Genomic DNA, 23,500 nt, shown 5'->3' on the forward strand with positions numbered 1-23,500 from the left:
AAGCGATGCATAACGTAAGCAGACACGAAAGAGTGCGACCTCTCTTGCGGACCCGTGTAGTCCTCGAGGTCATCTGCTCGGTAGATGATGGTAATGCAGTTTTCATGGCTGCCAGCGGCGGGGAAGAAGATCTGAGGCGGCGAAAGACAGTCTGGAGGCCAGATCCCTGCTGTGCTGGACCCTTCTGTCGTTGGAGCAGCTGAGCTGGGGTGGACGACGGCGCAGCAGGAGCGGGACAAACCACGTAAGGTTTTCTTTGACAACTATCTGTAAGAGAAGCAATTCTGTAAGGGCTCGTTTGAATTGGAGGATTCCAACAATGCAGGGACAGGAAATAGACAGGAATAGGATAGGAATGCACGTGCAAAACAGAGAATTTAAAAACACAGGATTTCTGCCAATCTGGGTGTTTGATTCACAAGAATTGGAAGATCACAGGATGCAAAGAAGCATGGTGAGATTAAGTCAAACCACAAGAAAATGTACGGTTATAATGCTATTATGCTACTATCTCTTAGTCTTGTGCTTCATGAATAGGAATTTGAAAAGGAGGACAAGTGAAAATTAAAATTCCTACGTTTTTCTTTCAAGGAGACACTAAAGGAACAAATCCGTGTGCTCAGTGGACAATATATATAACATGTAGAGTAAAAAAGAGATGCAACAAGTGTACAACCTCTTTGGCGAAGCCATGTCGATCTCAGCGTGATTGGGTTGGCCGGTGAGGATGCTCCGGCTGACTTTGCTGTCGGAGGAGGGGAAGAAGATCTTAGGCGTCTGGAGATGGAGCCCGAGGTACTGCTCCACTGTGATGGAGGGTTTCGTCGTTGGAGCAGCTCCGGTGAGTTGTACGACGCCGAGGCTGAAGCAGGACAAGAGAGACAACGAACAACGTTAACCTGAGTGGAATTCTAATAGCATCCAACATGACGTAAACATAACCACAAAGTGCTAGATGTAAAATACATCAGCCGCTCATCTCTGAACTTAACTGTCGAAACTGAACTTAACTGTCGAAACTGAACTTAACTGTCAAACTGAATTTTGCTGTCGAAACTGAATTTTGCTGTCGAAACTGAACTGCACTAGCAAGGTGAGGCTACACGTCGGTCGACTGACTTTTTCATCTCTGGTCAGTCGATTTTGCAGCCGTTGGATACGAAATCAAGGGCCTGCGGTTCATCTTCAACCTCCACCCCCTGAGCCGCCAGCCACCACCGGCCAAACAGCAGCCCCCCGCCCCGCGGCCGGCGGTGCGCCGCCCGCCCGCCCCGAAAACACTCCCCACCGCCGGTCCGCCGCCGCCGGCCACCCTAGGCCCCCCCCCCGTGCCGAGCTTTTTCTCCGGCGATCCCCACGCCACCGCCCCGCCAACGCCCCGCCACCGCCGGCGACCACCGCCCCCATCCTGAACCCTAAGATAGATAGTGGGGTACCTCTCCGGCGAGCCCCCCTCCCCGCTGCGGCTGGTTCTTCCTTTCACCCCCTGAAAATCGACTAAAAGTCGATTCAGTCGACTGAAGTTAGCAGCATCGCAAGCAGAGCAAGAGCAAGAGCGAGAGCAGCAGCGCGAGCAAGAGCAATAGCAAGAGCAGACCAGGCAGGGGACCGAGAGCAAGAGCAGAGCAGCAGCGCGAGCGAGCTAAAGCAGCAGCAGCTCCTACTGATGTGGACGTCGCCGCCGAGGGAGCGACGCCGTGGAGGAAGTGGCCGGCGACGCCGCCGTGGATGGAGCCGCGCCGTGTCGGCTCGGGACCGAGCGCCGGCAGCACCGTGAGATCGAATCAAGAAGAAAATGCGGCGATTAGTGTACAACCTCTTTGGTGGCGCCGATTAGGCCGCAGCTTCATCCGAGGAAACGGTGATGATGATGCTCTTCCGGTGGTGCAGGTGAAGACGGCGGTGTGGGAATGGAGGTGGCGCGAAAGACGAGGGGAACGTCGGGGCAGCTCCTTGGAGGTGGAGGACGGGGTGGCTGAACCGGCGGGACGATGAGATCGACGACGGATCCTCATCCGGTACGGTGGATGAGGGACGTCGAGGTGTTGCTGTGGACGACGTCGTCGGGGAAGAGGCTCCGGCTGGGTGGCGGACGGAGCAGGGTGTGGGGTTTCGTCGCGGGTTTTCGCGGCCTCGGTGTACGAATGGGTGGGCGGATGGGATGGCAGTGGGGAACCATGGCTTAGAGACGCGCTTGTCCGAAATGTGGGGTAAGTTACGAAAGTACCCCCACCGATTTGAGGCGGTTCTTTCGGTTCAGGGGTACCACGGGCATTTCGCGTGTCGGGATTTCACAGGAGGTGGGAGTTTTCGCGCGCGTTGTAATTTCGGAATAGCAAGGCGCGGGTTGAGATGGAGGGAGTTGTCGGAGCACAACGAGACAAAGATATATCTTAAATATTTCGGGCTAACAAGGCGCGGGTTGAAATTTCCGGACAAGCCTAACGTGTAATGTACCAAATCAATGCGCACTACAAATGTCATTCAAAACTTTGAATTCATGTTATGTTCAATTAAAATATTTCGCTACGTGTATAATGCATGCAACCTACTACTCAAATGAACGTTTTAGTGCATTCCAAACGTATATACTACCGCTTCAATATGAACTAAATTTGAATTCGTTTCTCTATTTGAATAAGATCTACAGTAATGATTGTTGTGAAGTCAAAGCATTTGAATTCGTTTCTCTGTTTTAATAAGATCTACAATCATCATTATTGTCAAGTTAAACCATCGTTTGTGTATTATCTTCACAGCACACCACATGATTAGTCTCGAGTTACATATGAACTATGTGTACTATATGAACTCGAACTAGATTTTTTGAATCCACTTTATTTTGATTTCAAATCACATTACATTTCTAGCTCTAGCTAGATCTTCATAATCTAAACCATGTCTCATATGTATAATGTGTTTATCACATTATGTATGGTGCCCCGCCCCCTACGCCTACAAGTATTTAGATGTGAGTTGCAAACACCACACATTACCACAAATTCAAATAAAATGTGAGAATGTTCGATATATAGTATTGTTTAGATTGTTCGATATTTAGTTGTAAGCTGCAAACGCCACACATTATCACAAATTCAAATAAAATGTGAGATTGTTTGATGTATAGTATGGTTTAGATTGTTCGGCATTTAGCTGTGAGTTGCAAACGCCATGCATTATCACATTATGGTATAACATGTGCACAGCACGTGTATCACCGCTATATTCATGCATGCAATGTTTAAAACACTATGATCTCCTATTCAAATATATGAATCCGCTTTCATATCAAATTATGATCTTTGTTAGTCTCTTACACCCACACAATCCTCTAACCTTTGTAGCTACCACTAACTTTCTCTCGTGCATGCACACGCCCTCCTCGCCCTCCCCCTCCCTCGGCATTCTATCCACCGGGCACATTCATTTTTTTCTTTAGGTCGTTCTCCCAGAGTCTCCACAACTCCTTTCCGACACACACCGATCGATAAACCTCTCCAGCGATGCCTGCCTACAACATACACACACACCTTCAATCTCCTCCTTTATGTGTCCTTGCCTCGTGTCTCTCATACGGTCAGACACACGTGTAAACTCTCGCCCCTCTTTTCATCGATCTCACAACCGCACACTCCTCCCCCTATCTAGCTAGTAGTTGGGCCTCTCGCACCACCTCCTAGCTCCATTCTCTCTGTCTATCCGTCTCGCTGGGCCTTATTTGCCTCTAACAAATGGACGTACACCGACCGATCTCTCGCTATACATATAGCTAGCTAGGTCCTTATAACTCGTTTTTACCCACACGTCAATCGATCTACCTCATTAGTTGTGTCTCTCCCTTCCTCCGACAAACAACAATTGATCTACCGATCTAGTTAGGTTTGCTTACCAAACACATGGTTCCCCTTCATCATCCATGGATGCGTCCCAACAGATCTATCACGCACAGGCACACACAGAAACACATCCCCACTCTTATTGATAACATTGCAGTTCCACCCTTAGTTTGTCTAGTAGGCCTCTCCCACCATCTTCGAGAAGCAACTCCATCACCCATCCAGCACTCTACCCTCTCCCTCCCTCTCCCTCCCTCTCTCTCTCTCTCTCTCTGTCCCATCATATTTCCCGTCCTTCAGTTATGTATGGATGTCGACCGATCTCCCTCAAGACATAGCTGGGTCTCTCCTTCTCAACACATATACGAGTCGTTCTACCTCTATAGTTAGGCCTCTGCCTACCCCTCCCCCACCCCCTCCCCCCCCCACACACTGATACATCGAGCGCTCTAGTCATGTCTCCCTGCCACACACAAACTTGACATGTGCCCTCTAACGTTCCGGTAGGCCAGTCGCCCTATATCTTTGACTTGCACACACACACAATTTCGATGGCTCTCTTCATCGATCTCGCACCCACCCACTTGATCCTCTCTTCGACTCTATCGATAGCTATGACCCCTCCCTCTCTTCTCGTGGATTGCCCGACCCTCTATGTATGATATGGATAGGCCTCCATTTCACACACATTGCATGCAAAAATTTGTTTGAGATGTCATCGACACATATTCCCACAAATAATTCACGAAATCAACCCCCCCACCCCCCCAAAACAAAAAACACTCACGAACGCGGTTTGTATCTCTCACACACACCCACGTAGGTGGGGGACGTGCACGAAGAGAAGAGGTGCATGCACGGCGCACGTACTCCCGTCTCTTTCCCAACCACACCCGCGCGGGTACACGGTGGAGCTCATTTCTGTACGAAAAAGGCAGCCCACGTGGTAATTTGGCACGTGTACTGGTTGTCCACTTGGTGGAGGGAGGATCGTCTACCACGGGTGAACAAACAAATTGCGACTTGACGTGTTATGTTAAAAAAGAGGCAAACCATGTGGGGCCTACCTTAGAGGCAAGGCTCTATACACTGGAGTACTTTTGATGTGTCCCGTCAACTCGCAGAACGAGGAGAAGCTTGCTTAGTACGCCGTCTCCCCCGCCCACGGGCGCGGTGGCTCGCAGGATGAGGTGAAGCTTGCTCCGCCTTACGCCCGCTCCCTCGCCCATGCGCGCGGTGGCTCGCAGGACGAGGAGAAAAATTTACTACTCCCTCCGTTTACTCCTCGTCCCTACTACCTTGGTTATAGAGATTATATCATATTGTTTGGAATATATATGTCCTTTAGTAGATTTCAATATGAACTACTAGTACATACTCCAAACACTGATGTATATAGACGTATTTTAGAGTGTAGATTCACTCATTTTGCTCCGTATGTAGCACTCTCCCTCGCCCCTCGACCCTCGCCCACGTGGTGGACGTGCAGCAATTCATTCGGTCTCATATAGCCAGAACGATATATACTGCACTACCATTATTGCTCGACTTCCCGAAGAGGCGAAGAGCCAATCGCAAGGTTAATATTTTGGAGATGCCAAGCGCAAGGTTATAGGAGAACGAGTAGTAGGTGCCGCGTCATTTATAAATAAAGTTTTTTTCTTCAGTGGCACGTACGCAATATGATAGGTTCATATGGAGAGAAAAGGAAACCGCTCCACTATATACATAGTCAGGACGGGCCAGCCTACACGGTTGCTTGCTGGGGTTGCTCTCTTCACACTCTCTCGCACAAAACGACTGTGGCCACATCTCTAACATCCCGGCGGATCACGTCCGCTTGGGGAAGGGGTGGATGCTTAGTGTAGATGCGGTGGCCGTCGCCGACGGCGAAAACCCACTGTCGGCACGTCCCGATCAGGGGTCCCCGCCGTTCTCTCTCACAAAGCCGGTGAGGTTGCCTTCGTCCCTTGCTCACTGCCGCGACGTGGGCAGTTGCCGCCTCCCGCCGCCCTCCTCAAGGTTGAGCTACGTCCCTCAGGTACAACTCCCTTTACAGCCGGCTTGCACCACTGCTCCAGCTGCCCACATCACTCCCTGTGGATATTTCTCTACTTCTTTGCCCCGCACATACCTCTACTGGCTTCTACGTACTGTATTTGTGATGAGTTTATGTCTCATCAACTAGTCCCAGTAATCTTATTCTAATCACGCTTCTTCAATTTCTTTGCCACAGGGATGCTCATCTCGATTTTGGTGAAACTGCACAAAATGATCCGATGGTCAAAAGGTTGCAAACTTCATTTATTAGGAAGCTCGAACGTTGCCAGCAAATTGAAGCCTGGTCAGGGTTCACGGTTCAAGGGCTAGGGACTGCATGGATCGTTTTTTTCTTTAGCTGCCTCTGTTCCAAAATAAGTGTCAACTTTAGTAGTAGTACAACTTTGTACTAAAGTTTGCACAAAGTTGAGACACTTATTTTGGAACGGAGGGAGTACATATTTGCTATGATCTGTCAATCATTGAGATGCAATAGCATGCATGTTAGTCTCCTTTGTATTTGATGAAATGTTGCAACGGGCAACCTTGGACGCAAGATACATGTAACAGAAGCTGGAAGCTTCATAGCATTGTACAAATTTATCTCGCTGATAAATTACAGTACGTACTATACTAGTACTTCCTCCGTTCCTAAATATAAGTCTTTGTAGAGATTTCACCATGAACCACATGCGGATGTATATAGATGCATTTTAAGTGTAGATTCATTCATTTTGTTCCGTATGTAGTGGAATCTCTACAAAGACTTATCTACTAGTAATAGCTAGCCCCCACTACTAGGAATTCTCTATCCTCTCCTTGAGCCACATCATCAAAATTGATGTAGCCGTTAGATGAAGTAAATCAGTCCATAATAGCCGTCTGATCTAGACGTTGAGAGGCTCCGCACTAAGCCACATGCAAGCATGCAGAAATACCGTGGCACATGCATGTGAGTGGGTTTTAAATCACATCAACATGTCTGCATGCAAGCATGCACCGGTAGCATGCATGTAAGTGAGCTTTTAAGTCCCATTAACATGTCAAAAAGAAAAATATAATCCCATTATGCAGTAGGAGTTGGCTGATCTTTTTTCCTTACGTGGGATGATCTAAATGATGATGGGAGTTTATTTAGTTTGGCTACCACATTTGTCATGCGGTTATAGAGTTTTTTTAGTTCTATGAAATCGATAATTTTGCGCAGAGAGATATACCGCTGTTCCGCGGCAACGCGCGGGGACTCATCTAGTAATATTTAGGAACGGAGGGAGTACTATGTAAAGAGTTAGGTGTCGCACGGTGATAGTGTGAGGTGGGCCATGTAATCACTGAGCCTGTGTGTTTTCACTGCTCTTGCACGCCTCCGCTGTAAGAATGGAGAAAATTGTAATCTAGTAGTAGTACCTCCTTTCGCCGAAAGCGTGGGACATCCAGCAGTCCTACCACCTCAGTAATAAAGACCAATGAGCCGTCAAATCACATAGACCCAGCAGTAAGTTGGACGGACGAAGCAACCATCACTCTTGCGCCAGTGAGAGGTCGCGTCCGCTCTGCCCGGGCATGAATGCGGCACCGATTCTTTGGAGCGGCGCTGACCGTTTCGGGCGGGAAGCGCGCGCGGGCGATGGAGGGGCTTTGGGTGGGCCAGGCTGGTCAGGAGCGGGCGTGGCAGCTGTCCACATGTCCCTACCGGACACGCCCGGAAACGAGAGGATGCACCGACTCTCGCGGCTAAAATCGTACTACACTACACAACATCTCTCTGTAGGAGTAGGTCGATCTGTCGCTCTCTCTAACACACACATGCTGTTAAACACACACACACACACACACACACGCACGCACCTTGGTCCCGTTGCACCTTCTAACGTGACTTATTACACCTAGACGGAGGGAGTAGTAAGTATACGAGATACGGTGGCACACTGACTTAAGTCGAATACAAGTGCCCAAAATTTGTGTGCATGTTATAATAAGGATTCACTTAAAATAGTACGTGAGCGAACAGAGGGATCAATTGGACAGTGTTCCCGAGCAGTAGCGAGATGTGTGAGGTAAGATACACCGCTGGCGCTTTTAATTTTTCTTATTAATTTTTTTGTTTCACCCTCTGACTGGTGGGACCCAACGTACTACGTGGAGAGAGGTAAGGTGACTAAGGCTGCATTATTTTTGCACCACTGTGGATAGTCTTACCACCAAAGCCACATGACACGATTATGATTGGAATCCCAATGACTCCCACACACACACAAAAAACACGGCATGCTTGTCACACGAATGCAGGAATGTATAAAAGGTTATTTCCCTCTCGTTGAACATAACGGGAGGGTTGTGTAGCTGGTTAGCCTGTTCGCTCAGCAAACTTGAGGCCTCGGGTGGATTCTTTGACTGGTCAAATTGTTTTCTAGGGTTTGCATGCTTCACACTCTCTCTCCAGTATATATATACACGCTGGAGCCTCAGCGCTTGTAGTTGCTCTCTTCACACTCTCTCGCCCTCTCCAGATCTAAACAAGACTTCTTTGGCCTCTCTCTCCCCTCACTGCTGCTCAAAGAGCCGGCAGGATCCGTCCGCCGGGAAGGGAAGGAGTCTTAACACTGTCGCCGTCGGCGAGGGACTACCGGCACAGCTGTTCACTTTCCACCCAGCGGCGGTGCGGGAGGGCCTCTGACCCCTTCTTCTTCGCCGCCGTCCCGTCGTCCACCGAACCACGCCCCAAGAACCTTAAGGTATAATTTACTTACTCCACATGCATTGCTCTAGCTGCATGTATACCATGAATCTAGGATGTGGTTCAAAGAGGAAAGGAGTGGGGGAAAGTAGTGGGAAAAGTTGTATATAGCATGAATCTAGGACATGGTTCAAAGAGGAAATGAAGGGGGAAAGTAGTATAGCATGAATCTAGGACGTGGTTCAAAGAGGAAAGGAATGAGGGAAAGTAGTGGGGAAAGTTGTATCGCATAAATCTAGGACGTGGTTCAAAGAGGAAAGGAAGGGGCGAAAGTACTAGTTCAAAAGGAAAGGAAGGGACAAGGCTGTAGAGTTTGAGCAGGACTAGATTTGCTGCGCTCACATAGGGAAAGGTATCTAAAGATAACAAAACTGGGACCAACACAAATATGCTCCTTGGTTGTTTGTTGTTTGTTGCAACAGACTGTGCATGACCACAGTACATCGGTAGATGCACATGGTGCTGGTGCGTCCACTGTCCCGTGCAACTCATTAGCTGTTGTTAATCTAAGGCCCTGTTTGGTTAAAAACTCCCTAGTCCCTACCTGCTTGGTTCCAGGGACTAAACATGGACTAGAGGTTATTAAATGACATGCTAAAAGACCATGTTACCCCTAGTAATGAACTAATAGAGACAAGGTGCGATGCGTGGCAGGGGCAACTGTTGGAAAAAGTCCCAAAAAGACTCCCTCGGGGTCTTCTTTCTTTAGTCCCAAATGCCCACTTTTAGTCCCTAAAAGTCCCTCCTGTTTGGTTTAGATGGGACTGACACGGAGTTTTTTTAGTCCCTACACCAAAATGTCCCTGTAAACAAACACCCTCTAATAATGCCGCTGGAAAATTGATGCAATGCCACAGTTAAAAGCAAATTACATGTTTAACGAATTTTATTGTTAATATAATCTCTATGTTAATATTAATCAATGCCACCGTTTGAGAAATGCTACTGTCTTGCTTTCTTTCCCATTTAGATAAGGTAGATGCTTCTTTTTGTTGGCTTCTGTGTCATCCACCGTTATTGACCACTAATTGTTTCCTTTGCACCTCTGTGTAAACAGGGTTATCTACTTCACCTCGTTGCCATTGTGACCTTTTGTTGCACTGCACAAAACACTTTTGTTTTAAGAGTGTTTTGTGCAGTTCAACCAAAATGTCACACCGACAACGTTGCTTGATTGCTTGATCTTAGTGGAACTGCACAAGAGGAGATCTTACTTCCTATCCGTTAAGGCGAATTTGGTTCAGATCTTCTTCTTGTGAGTTGTTTGAATTCCGCATCATGAGAGGTCAGTACTAGCCTTCTTTCACATGATTCTGCAGTGTGCTTTCATATGTTGTGCTACTTGTACGATAATGTTGCTTGATTTTAGTGAACTGCAGAAATGGAGACAAGACTTCCAATCTGTATGTGCACCGTAATATCCCATTGAGGTAAGATAAGGATATTTCACAACTGCTGGCCTGTATTTTGCCACTTTCATCAGAAAATTAAGTTTAGTACTATACTTGTGCTCCCTAATTGACATGCCAAATCTTACATTGAAGGCGAAGCTTGTCTGTTATTGAACCAAGTGATGAAGGGGAAGAACAAGCGGAAGAAAAACAAAAATCAACTCCCGGTGCTGTAATGAAGCACTGGAACTGTGATGACACAAGTAATGATATAGTTTTGCATCTTAATTTATTGCTATGGCTGGAACGAGCAATTGTTTTGCCACTGATTTGATGCCACTCTTAATGTAATATGTAATTATCTCTACTTGTGCAAACAGGGATCTTCTTTGAAGATACCATATATTTTAGTGCAACTGCACAAGAAGATGTTGGAAACATTAAACTAATCGAGGAGTATATAGTAAGCATGGCCACCACCGTAGATAGCAACAGATGGTTCCGGAGAAGTGCTTCATCTGTATGCTCTACACAATAAGCCTCCTGACAAAGGTTGGTACTCGCCCACTGATTTCATCCATATGATTGAGCTTTGTCATCTCTATTGGTGTTGTGCTACTGTTTAGATACTGTCATGAAAAAGTGGTATTGTCCTTGAGAAGTGCTTCATCTGTGCTGTTTTAAATATTTCCTTTCCTTTTTTTCGAGCAAACAGGGATGCTAGCATTTAGTAGTCCTCTTGTCTTTGCACAACAGGATCATCTTCCTCTGAAGAAGAATATGGAGTACGTGAAGTGACTAGTTCCGATTATGCCAGGATGAAGAAGCCCTGTCTATCTTCTCATCAGAAGGAGCAGTTGAAGGATGGTTACATTACTCCCCACAAGACCAAACTAACTTCAGCTCAGAAGGACTGACAAATCTCCATTTTTTTGCTGTGATGCGCGAGTACAATGTTGTTCTAGGATTCTTTCTGGTGAGTTCCATTTTTCTAAAAGTGTGCTCTACATGGACCATGTATGTGCCTGTTGAAACTGTCAATTCATAGTACAGTTTGCTTTATACTAATCACTTTTTTGTATTTGTGCAAACAGGGGTGCTCAGCTTGATTTCAATGGGAACTGCACAAAATGTTCATGAATACATCGAATCATTCATTTCCACCACAAGAAAGGAGGTGCCGATAAGTTCAAGGCGTTGCAACATATGAGGGCGAAATCATACAAGCTACGCGCGAATTTGGTTGATTTTGGTGGAACTGCACAAAAAGAACAGCTGGTTTATTTAGCACGAGGTGCCATGTCAATGTCCGAACTGATGGCAAACCCTGCCCATTCCACAATCGTAGGCATTTGATATTTTGGAATGGGACAACCTTGTCAAATTTTGCTCATTGATTTTAGCAAGACATGCGTTTGATATTTTCGAATGGGACGCCCTTTGCTGTCAGCAGCGTCGATCAATTTTTTCTTTATTCTTTAGTTGTGAAGTAAATATTGCCTCTGACATGTGAGTCGCTGAGATGCATAATCATCGATTGTTTTGAATGTTCTCTATGAATTGCCAGGCCTGTGTGTTTGATTGCAATGTACAGAAACGCTAAAAAGCTGCTCAAACTCTTTGTACTCCTTCTGTTCCTTTTTACTTCGCACATTGTGAAAGTACATACTTTTTTGTATAAGATTGGTCAAAGTAGAGATACTTTGACTGCAGACAAAACTTGTATGCAGACTAGAAAGGACCGGAGGGAGTACATGTGAAACTGCTGCAAACGAGGTGATCACCCTGGGAATAATGCTAGTACGTATTGTTTTGCATGTTCATCCAATGCCAGTGATACAGGAATTCGAACTAATCGAAATAAATTCATTCATACACGGTCGGATTTCATATAAACATGCCGGATTTCATTACATTTCATACATTCTTCAACTAAAAAGGGGTGCGCTGGAGGTATAATTAATTAACCGAAGCTACCCACCTGTGTCCCGCTGAGCCGAACAGAAGCTTCAGTGACTTAACTGCAGGTGCAGTTGCGTAACTGACATGTGGCCTGTTGGGCCCACGTGTCAGTCAGCCAACTGCACCAGCAGTTAAGTAGAAGCAGCGTTCTTCTCCAGCGCAGCTCTCCGACTCCACGTCGCCGCCAAGAAGCTAACCGGCCGTCAATGGTCAACCCGCCTAGCTTGGCTTCAACCGGAGGGTAGCAGCGGTGGCCTTACTTGGACCCGAGCGGCGGCGACCTACCGTGTTCTACTCTTCCTCGTTTTCTGTGTGGCGCGGCCTCGTTGGCAGCGGGGCGGGGCCTCGGCGGAGCCGGCGATGTCCTCTGTCTCGTTGCCGGCGGGCGGCGCCTCAGCGGAGCGGTGGAAATCCTCCCCCACGTTGCCGGCAGGGTGGGGCCTCGGCTGAGCCGGCGATGTCCTCTGCCTCGTTGTTGGCGGGGCGGGGCCTCGGCGGAGCCGGCGGTGTCCTCTGCCTCGTTGTTGGCGCCGCGGGGCCTCGGCGGAGCAGGGCCTCGTCGACGCCAGCGGAGCGGGGACTCGTCGGAGCCGGCATTGTCCTCTGCCTCGTCCTCGGTCTCGCCAAACAGCGCCTCGCCCGCTTCATCGCCCTCTTTGCTAGCCTCTTTGTAGGCGGCCGCAGCCTCCGTCACCCGCATGCGGTACCGCCAGCGCTCGAGGCGGCCCTTGCGGGCGGAGCGGTACGAGTCGAGCAGCGCCTCCTGCTCCGCCCGCTCCGCGGTGATCTGCTCCTCCGCCTGCAGGTGCTCCTGGAGGAGATGGTGGTTGTAGGCGGCGTCGGCCTGCGCCTCCCGGAACTGCTCCTCACGCATCTGCCTCACCCTGTCCATATATTGGGCACGGGCCTCGCCGATGGTCATGGTGCAATGCACCGGCGAGGATGGCGCGGAGGAGGGGGTTGGCGCCGGATCGTCGACTACCATGTTCTCCATTGGGACGTCGTCGTCCTCCGGCTGCCTGCCGGCCAGCCGGTCGGCAGCAATGGCTGCCATCTCCTTGTGGTCCATCGTCCGCCCGTCCCGAAGAGCGCTGGAGCGCGAGGAAGCCATGGTGGGCAGTAGTGGTGTGGACAGGAGAAAGGGAACGGATGCGGATGACTGCGGCTATGGCCGGCGCAGCAGTTTATATAGCAATGGTGGGCGGGCGGAGGGACGGACGTGTGGCGCCGGAGTAGCCGCCTCGGCAACCGCGTATCATTAATGTGGGCGGCAGATGGACGGACGGACGGCACTTGTGTCGTTTGAAGGCGGAGCAATCGCCTGCACCGGGAAGCGGGGCGGGCGGCGCTGACTGTTTCGCGCGGAAAGCGCGCGCGGGCGAGGAGATGACTTTACTTGGAGAGGATGACAATGGGGACCCACCAGGTCCATAGCCTCACGTACGCAAGTGCCTCCTTATTATATATATATATATAACTATAATTTATTTTGCTTCCTCCTGGTTTCCTGACATCACGGTCCCACACCATTGTCAACCTATGTAGTAGTCAATAAACGAGAGAATTGCACAAGAAGCGGCCGACAGCTGGGACCAAGCAGCTCGAGCAGTATTTGTGTTTTTGAGGTGTGAGCACTGCAGAGTTTTTCGATGTTTAGCCCAGATATTAATTTTTCTCCTCTGAACAACAACGAAAACATCGCTGCAGGTATTAACTGGGCGGGCTGTGGCCCGTCTAGCCCAGGCCAGATATCCAGCCCAGATATTAATTTTTTTCAAGCTGAAAATGGCTAGCCCAGCTATACTTTTTTTAGGAATACCCAGGCAAGGTCAAGTTGTTATTCTCCGCCCCGCTGGGCTGCAAATCTTTCCTAGGAGGGATGCATTAGGCTTAACAAGAAAATGGGCTTTAAGAAATAATAAATGGGATGTAATTATAAAAACTGGGCAGTAACTATAAAAAAATGCACCAAACACGTGATTACTTTATAAAATATTATTTTTGGATATTGAAAATTTTAATTTCATTAATTGTTGCGAGCGCAATGTTTCGTTGGATTTTTACGTAATATAAATTTATATTGAAATTGTATTTAATCTGACTAGAAATTTCGGGATAAAAATATTTCGGATCCCATCAAAATGTGGGAAATTTTATTGAATTCTGTTTTGAACGGTTGGTTGAAATGGGTTGTACTTTTAACAAACTGTAAATGGGTTGTAGTAAATTCCATTAGAATTCAAAAATGGGCTACACATTCTTACAAATCTCAAATGGGCTATAAGTTCTTTGCCACACACTTACGGCCTTACTAAGTTGACGCGTCCCCTAAAAAAACAGAGTTGACGCGTATGCAAGGCTTTGTCAACTTATAGTCAACACGCAGATGCCGTGCTTCTTCTTCAATCTCGGATATTCTAGCTTCACCCACCCAAAAAATGATTCCTCCCCTTGACATCTGGGGCGCATCGTTTCGGAAGCTGACCTGTGGGCCTACTAAGTTGACGTACCAAGGGCTTTGTCAACTTAGTCAATATAAACGATTCTAGCTGCAGAGACCGTACGATGTCCATCCAACGGCCGTCGTGCTTCTTCAACCTCTAGTCTTCTTGCTCCAGCCGCCCAAAGCAGCGCCGATCGTGCCGCCTGCTCCTGCCTCCCGTGGCCGGCTGTGCTGCCACGGAGGCCTCACCGCCCCCTACTACTCCCACCGCTGGCCAGGCCATCCCTCCACTCACCCACACCCCCTGTTATTCTACGGCGACGGCAGCACAGCCGAACCAGTGAACCCTCGTACTCCTCTCCGCGTGTGCATCCACTGTCGCGTCTTCCCCGGCTCCGCGTCGTCCCCTTCCTAGGCCTCGCCGTCGTCCACCGCCCTGGTGCTCTCGGCGTGGCGTGGTCAACGTGGTCAAGGAACGACTTCCATCGGACGTGGACTGTACGTGGAGAGGCTGACAGCTGGGTCCACGGTAGCCGCAAGGAAGTGCCTCCTTATTACGCGGAAAATAATTATTCCTCCACCTGACAGCGGGGACCCACCGGACGGGCCACCAGTATTTTGCGAAAAAAATCGTTTCCCCCTGACTGCTGGGACCCACCGGACGGGCCACCGTATTTCATGAAAAAAACGTTCCCCCCGCTGTCAGCTCGGACCCACCGGAAGTGCCTCCTTATTACGCACAAAAAAATGAATACTCCCCCGGCTAGCTGGGACCCACCTTGGTGGGAGGCTGACTTGTGGGCCTACTAAGTTGACGGGGACGAAGGGCTTTGTCAACTTAGTCAATATGAACGATTCTAGCTCCAGTGACCGTACGATGTCCATCCAACGGCCGTAGTGCTTCTTCAACCTCTGGTCTTCTTGCTCCAGCCGCCCAAAGCAGCGCCGGTCGTGCCGCATGCTCCTGCCTCCCGTGGCCGGCTGTGCTGCCGCAGAGGCCTCACCGCCCCCTACTATTCCCACCGCTGGCCAGGCCCTGCGGCGATGGCAGCCTCACACCGCAGCCGAACCAGTGAACCCTCGTACTCCTCTCCGCGCGGGCTTCCACTGCCGCGTCTTCCCCGGCTCCGCGTCGTCCCCTTCCTAGGCCTCGCCGTCATCCACCGCCGTGGTGCTCTCCGCGCGGCGTGGTCAACATGGTCAAGGAACGACTTCCATCGGAAGAGTACTGTACGTGGAGAGGCTGACAGCTGGGTCCACGGCCACAGCCCAGTTTTTTTGTGATTTGCCAAGTAAGTCGCTTTGTCAGGCCTGTTGGGCTGCAAATCTTTCAAGACGAGGAGAGCTTTCATTCGGCTGGCCGAGAAAATGGCCCATCAGTAATGAGAAATGGGCTGTACATTTTTAAAACACATCAAACCGGCAATTAGTTTCAAATATCTTTTTTTCATTTCAAGATTTTAAATTACATTAATTTTTATGCGTGGAGAATTTGTTGGATTTTATATTGATATACATTTATTTTTAAAATCAGTTTGAATGTGAGTAGAAATTTCGGGATTAAAAACAGTTCGGACCGCACCGAAATATGCAAAATTTCGTATAATTTTTTAACCATGGCCACAATATGGGCTGTAATGCTAAGAAAAAGAATTTTGGCTCCAAAAAAACCTTAAGAATTAGCAAATGGGATGTAAATTATTAGAAATAATGGCAGATGGGTTGTATGCTATTTTCCACAGATTTGAGGCTTTCCTAAAAAAAAGGTTGACGCACAAGCACTGACTGTTGGATGTCCATCCAACGGCCGTCGTGCTTCTTCAATCTCTGCTCTTCTTGCTCCAGCCGCTCAAACAAGCGCCGGCGGGACTGCCTGCTCCCTCCTCCCCGCGGCCGGTTGTGCTGCCGTGCAGGCCTCACCGCCCCACCGTACTCCCATCGCTGGCCTAGCCATCCCTCTACTCACCCACACCTGCTGTTATTCTCCGGCGACGGCAGACGAACCAGTAAACCCTCGTACAGTCGTACTCCCCTCTGCGTGGGAAACAACTGTCAAGGCTTCCCTGCCTCCGTGTCGTTCCCTTCCTAGGCCTCGTCGTCGTCCACCGCCCTGGTGCTCTCGGCGCGGCTTGGTCAACATGGTCAACGACCGACATGCATCTCAAGTGGACTGTACGTGGAGAGGCCGACAGTTGGGTCCACGACCGCACGCAAGGAAATGCCTCCTTATTACGCGCAAAATAATGATTCCTCCACCTGACATCAGGGACCCACCGAAAGGGCCTCTGTGTTTCGCGAAAAAAATGTTACCGCCGCTGACAGCTCGGACCCACCAGCTATATCTTCGCACGCAAGGAATTGCCTCCATATTACGCACACACAAAATGAATACTCCCCCTGCTAGCTGGGACCCACCATGGTGGGAGGCTGACTTGTGGGCCTACTAAGTTGACTGGGAGGGGGCCTTTGTCAACTTTAGTCAATATGAATGATTCTAGCTCCAGTGACCGTACGATGTCCATCCAACGGCCGTAGTGCTTCCCACGCCCAAAGCAGTGCCGGTCGTGCCGCATGCTCCTGCCTCCCGTGGCCGGCTGTGCTGCCGCGGAGGCCTCACCGCCCCCTACTATTCCCACCGCTGGCCAGGCCCTGCGGCGACGGCAGCCTCACACCGCAGCCGAACCAGTGAACCCCCGTCGTCCCCTTCCTAGGCCTCGCCGTCGTCCACCGCCCTGGTGCTCTCGGCGCAGCATGGTCAACGTGGTCAAGGAACGACTTCCATCGGACGTGGACTGTACGTGGAGAGGCTGACAGCTGGGTCCACGGCCGCGGCAAGGAAGTGCCTCCTTATTACGCGGAAAATAATGATTCCTCCACCTGACAGCTGGGACCCATCGGACGGGCCACTGTATTTCGCGAAAAAAAATGTTTCCCCTTGACTGCTGGGACCCACCAGCTACATCTTCGCACGCAAGGAAGTGCGTCCGGGAGAAAAAAACGATTCGCCCCCCTGACTGTTGGGACCCACCAGCTACATCTTCGCAGGCAAGGAAGTGCCTGACAGTCGGGACCCACCTGGTCGAAGCGTACGTAGCATTGTCATTCTGGTCGCGAACGTGTACGTACATACTGGTCGATGTAGAGGCGCGCACGTGTCGTACTAGAGGCGCGCACGTAGCATGTACACGTAGGTACAGCGGCCAGTGTGCAACAAAGAAAATACGGCCACGTACGTACATACGGGCTGGGTCTCGAACGCCTACTCGCGCATACGTATGGCCAGGGCTCGTACATGGCTGGGTCGGAACGGAGAAACAGCGTCGTCATCGTGTTCATGGGGAGCCAACCGGCTGGGTCGGAACGGAATGCGTCGTCGTGTTCATCGGGAGGGCTTGGACGGAACAACCGATGGAAACGAGGCCTGGCGTACCGTAGAACGGAGGAAACGGCCTTGTGTTCGACCGGCCATGTTTGAAACGGGATCCTGTTCATCGGGAGGGGTCTGGCGTACCGCAAAATGGAGGAAACGGACCTCCTACGGTCGAAACGGGGGTCCTGTTGATCGGGAGGGGTGTGGCGTACCGCAAAACGGAGGAAATGGACTTGTGTTGGAGCGTGACGGTCGAAACGGGGGTCCTGTTCATCGGGAGGGGTGTGGCGTACCGCAAAACGGGACTCCACGGGACACTGTCCATCTCCACCGTCGACCCCCTCCCGCCTCCACGGGCGACTGTTCATCCACCGTCGACCTCCTCCAGCCTCCACCTGCGGCTGTTCATCCACGGGCTCATGTTCATCCAGCCTCCACCACGCGCTACTCCACCGGCTACTGTTCAACCAGCCCTCTCCACGGGCTCCTGTTCAACCACCCTCCACGGGCTACTGTTCATCCAGCCCTCCACGGGGTGGTCCTGTTTATCCTGCCCTCCACGGGGTGGTTCTGTTCACCCTGCCCTCCACGGGGTCCTGTTCATCCAGCCCCAACCGGCTCGATCGATCGGGGTCCTGTTCATCTAGAGGCAACACCACAGGGTCCTGTTCATCCACCCCCACCGGGAACTGTTCATCCAACCCCCCCCCCAGCAATGCTCACTGTTCAGTTAGCAGCAGTAGCGAAGGAATCGCTCGATCGGGTTCAGTTAACAGCCATCGATCAATCGCTCGGGTTCAGTAACGCGTAGCCTGTAGTGCAATCGCTCGGGTTCAGTTAGAGCCCAACGTCTCGCTCGGGTTCGGTTAGAGCCAACGCCTCGCACACGCGCGCGTACGTGTACGAGAGAAACGGGCATCGCTCGGCCCCCGGCCTCCCACCGTAACCGGGAACTCCCCGAACTTTCCTCGCCCTCGCTTCTACCACGGTTTTTTCCGTCATGGACGGCCCAAAGAATGTCATGCAGCTGCGTCTCCGACCCGCCCAGGACGAAAAGCCCATTTTCTGTCATGATTTTTTTCATAGAAGTAGGAGCCCACCACATCTATGATGATACCGGGTTTTGTCACAATTATCGTCATAGAAGTGTCATATGTATGACAGAAAAAAAATTTGTTCGGCCCAAAATGTCACGGATGTGTCTTTTTTTTTGTAGTGCTGCCATCAAATTCAGGTATGTTGTACTTAGCAGGTTTCACCAGAGTCATAAGTCTTCGGTTGTCATGCTGTTGATCTCTCTGCCCATTGTCCACCCTTCTGTCATGTTGGCCCTATTCCTCCCCTTGCTCCTGTTCTTGCTTTGGGAAACCCGGAGATGAAGTTGTTAAGAGAACTCTGCAATTCCCTAGGGTCTTCTGTAAGGACTGGAAGTTATTTTGCACATGGTCTCTGAAGTCCTCAAAATCTTCCCTGTCTTGCTCTCTGTTCTTCTGCAAGGTTTGGACATCGAGCTGCAAGGACTGTATTTCCAGGTTGTCTGTGGAAGCCGAGTCAGTTGGTCCAACCATCCCGAAGACGAGATCGAGCAGAGAGGTTTTTTATAACTGGCAGGAAGCCAAGTGACCTCAGTGCTGAAGATCGTCGGGCAAAAGGAGGAAATTTTACCACAACAACAGCTGCAACCCGACCTTCGCCGTAGATCCTGTCGCCGCCTACACCGCCGCCATCGCCGCGCCGCCAGAGTACATCGGATCTGGGAGGGAGGGTAGGATTTTACAAATGAAACAGTGTGTTTCAGCAACCACGTCCCGCACCAGACCTGTACCGAGCTAAACACCGCTGCCAACGCCGCCGTAGGCCTCACCGCCACCAGCCTATCCGGTGGGAAGTGGAGGATTTTACGGCTCCTCCAACTCCACTTCGGCACCAGATCACGCGCCTCCAAGGAGAAGAAACTTGGCTCTGATACCAATTGTCAGACCCAAGGTGTTCTGACAGACCAAATTCAGAGAAGTGGGCTCAAACTAGCTTTTCTTGGCACTTTCAGAGGAAGGATTCAAGCTTACAAGCGAGTTACAAGATGAACTAGCCTACCAGGAACACTGGCGGCGGAAGGGGGAAACCCTAGAGATGATTCGATGCCCACAAAGTCTCTCTCGAGAGGGCTTTATAGCCTTACAAGTTGGTAAGAAAGTAAAGAAAAACGGCACGCAGTGGATCACTGTAATTGTTGCCAGAAGGTTGAACAGTGACTCGGAGCCGCCCGATTGAAGATCAACAGCATCGCTGCAGTCATAACTTCACGAAGCGGTACGGCTGGTTATCCGTCGTTGGATGGAAGATGAGTGGCCATCAGAGCGTCACGCGCTCCCTTGTTCATTTAAGCTTAACTGAAAGTGTTATTTCGCCCCATCATCTTCAGGGTTAGCACTAGGGTCCTGACACAACCCCGGCGGGCGCGCCACCCTTGTTTACACCAACTTCACCGTCCGGCTCATGGACGCGTCGGCGGCGGCGGCGTCACCTACTGCGAGGATCACCGAGTTTGACCTGCCGCAGCCCATCGACGTTCCGCAGCGTATGGCGCACGAGGCGACCGCGGTGGCCCAGCTAGAGCCGCCGGAGGACCTGCCGATACGGTACGTGCGCGCGTTCTACGAGGGTCGCGGCGTGTCCGGCGCGGAGATGGAGCTGAGCGGGGTCTTGTCCACCCGCACGGTGATGGCCACCACCAGCGTCCTCCCCACGTACTACTGCTGGCCGGTGACCATCGCCGTCAGCCCGGGCGACTCCTCCGCCGACGTGCCCTGCTTCGAAAAGCTGGACGCGCCGGCCCATGTGTGATCAATCAAGCGGGCGGGCAAGGCTACAGGTCGACCTGGCTAGCTTGGTACCTACCTATCTGTAACTGTAGTATTGTAGTAGGCTCGATGATCCATGCATGGTTGATGCCTGCCATGACAATTTATTTGTGTTGAATTAACTCTAGCTGCAGTGCAGCAGCGTGAGTATGAATATATATATTTACCTGCCTGTCGAGGCTCTCGATGTGACATGTACTACTCTTCGTTGCAGCGAACACCATCTATTGGTGTAATAAGTTGCAATAGGGTCTAATCTAATGTGTAGCATGACTGACGGGACGTGGGCAGCTACCATTGGCCCGGACATCGACGCACCAACACTCATGGAATTCATAAGCCTGTGGACTCGGGTCAAGGGCGTGCAGCTCCAAGAAGGGATACCGGACACCATTAGATGGGCTTGGGAGCATGATGGCCACTACTCCGCCCGATCGGCGTACGCCGCCAAGTTCATGGGAAGAGAGATAGCCCCAACCGCGGAGGCAACATGGAAGTGTCGGGCCCCCCTACAATGCCGCTTCTTCACATGGCTCGTGGTACGTAACAGGTCACTAGTAGAGAAAGAGGCTTCCATACGCCCCCATTAGTCCCTAAAATAATCGAACCGCGACCAAAGGGGTCTTTAGTCGCGGTTCGGGAGGAGACCCGCGACCAACTATCTGGGCCCAGCGCGCTCGGTCGACAGCTGGCGGACGGGAGGGGCTTTAGTCCCGGTTGGCCTCGCCAACCGGGACTAAAGGTCCTCAGGCTGGCCCGAAGGCCTTTAGTTGCGGTTGGCCAGGCCAACCGGGACTAAAGGCCCATCCCTATATATAGGACTCAGCTCACTTCACTTAGCCACAATTCAGAAGGGGGGTGGTGGGTTTGCTTTTGGTTCCTCCTATGCACACAAGGTGTTCGATGAAATGCCCGAGAGCATGAAACAAACATGATATGAAGTGTCCGAGCCACACTTGAGCTTTCTCATTTATTTTTCCTTCGCGATCGCGGTTAGCAACTTGAACCTTTCATGTGTCATTGATAAAATATGCATGTGTGTAGTTCATTGTTTAATTTGTATTATTTCTAGCTAGTTAGTTTAACAAATGCATGATGGTTAATTATATACTTTATATAATAATAATGCAGATGAATCGGCAATGGATGTACGGTCCCCGACTCTCCGGCGAGTTCACTACGGGTTTGAAAGATTTCCTCGTAGTGGCAAATGCGAACAAGCAGCGAGGTTTTATTTTCTGTCCATGTGCTGTCTGTAAGAATCAGAAGGGTTACTCCTCCTCAAGAGACGTTCACATGCACCTGCTTCGGCACGGTTTCATGCGAAGCTATAATTGTTGGACCAAGCATGGAGAAAGAGGGGTTAGAATGGAAGAAGATGAAGAAGGGGATGATATCGATGACAACTATCATGATCATTTCGGTGATACTTTCATGGAGGATGATGCTGAAGGTGGGGAAGGGTTAGGTGAAGGTGAAGAAGAGGCACATGATGAGCCCGCTGATGATCTTGGTCGGACCATTGCTGATGCATGGAGACGCTGCGAAACTGACAAGGAGAGGGAGAATTTGGATCGCATGTTAGAGGATCACAAAAAGTCGTTGTACCCAGGATGCGATAATAGTCTGAAAAAGCTGGGCTGCACACTGGATTTGCTAAAATGGAAGGCACGGGAAGGTGTAGCTGACTCATCATTTGAAAATTTGCTGAAAATGTTGAAGAATATGTTTCCGAAGAATAACGAGTTGCCCGCCAGTATGTACGAAGCAAAGAAGGTTGTCTGCCCTCTAGGTTTAGAGGTTCTGAAGATACATGCATGCATTAACGACTGCATCCTCTACCGCGGTGAATACGAGAATTTGAATGAATGCCCTGTATGCACTGCATTGTGTTATAAGATCAGAGGCGATAACCCTGGTGACGATGTTGAGGGCGAGAAACCCAGGAAGAGGGTTCCCGCCAAGGTGATGTGGTATGCTCCTATAATACCACGGTTGAAACGTCTGTTCAGGAACAAAAAGCATGCCAAGTCGTTGCGATGGCACAAAGAGGACCGTAAGTCCGACGGGGAGTTGAGACACCCCGCTGATGGAACGCAATGGAGAAAGATCGACAGAGTGTTCAAAGATTTTGCAGCTGACGCAAGGAACATAAGATTTGGTCTAAGTACTGATGGCATGAATCCTTTTGGTGAGCAGAGCTCCAGCCATAGCACCTGGCCTGTGACTCTATGCATCTACAACCTTCCTCCTTGGTTGTGCATGAAGCGGAAGTTCATTATGATGCCAGTGCTCATCCAAGGTCCAAAGCAACCCGGGAACGACATCGATGTGTACCTAAGGCCATTAGTTGATGAACTTTTACAGATGTGGGGCAGACCTGGTGTACGTGTCTGGGATGAGCACAAAGAAGAGGAATTTGACCTACGAGCGTTGCTTTTTGTAACCATCAACGATTGGCCTGCTCTCAGTAACCTTTCGGGACAGACAAATAAGGGATACAATGCATGCACGCACTGCTTACATGAGACTGAAAGTGTACGTTTGGGTAATTGTAAAAAGAACGTGTACCTGGGTCATCGTCGATTTCTTCCCCGAAATCATAACGTAAGAAAGAAAGGCAAGCATTTCAACGGCAAGGCAGATCACGGGCCTAAGCCTGCGGAACGTACTGGTGCTGAGATATTTGATATGGTCAAGGATTTGAAAGTCATCTTTGGAAAGGGTCCTGGCGGACAATCAGTTCCGCGGGGAGTTGACGGGCACGCACCCATGTGGAAGAAGAAATCTATATTTTGGGAGCTAGAATATTGGAAAGTCCTAGATGTCCGCTCTGCAATCGACGTGATGCATGTTACGA

General features: G+C 50.2%; 1 protein-coding gene across 1 annotated transcript in view; it reads left to right on the forward strand.

Moving 5' to 3' along the window:
- Positions 1 to 20,623, forward strand: part of LOC123170668 (uncharacterized) — a 30,115-nt gene extending 9,492 nt beyond the window's left edge. The window contains exon 2 of the mRNA XM_044588480.1: positions 20,223 to 20,623. Coding sequence (XP_044444415.1) covers positions 20,223 to 20,623 — 401 coding nt within the window. The remainder of the gene's footprint in view (positions 1 to 20,222) is intronic.
- Positions 20,624 to 23,500: the final 2,877 nt, after the last annotated feature.

This window comes from Triticum aestivum, chromosome 7D (assembly GCF_018294505.1).
Source record: "Triticum aestivum cultivar Chinese Spring chromosome 7D, IWGSC CS RefSeq v2.1, whole genome shotgun sequence".
Lineage (NCBI taxonomy): Eukaryota > Viridiplantae > Streptophyta > Magnoliopsida > Poales > Poaceae > Triticum > Triticum aestivum.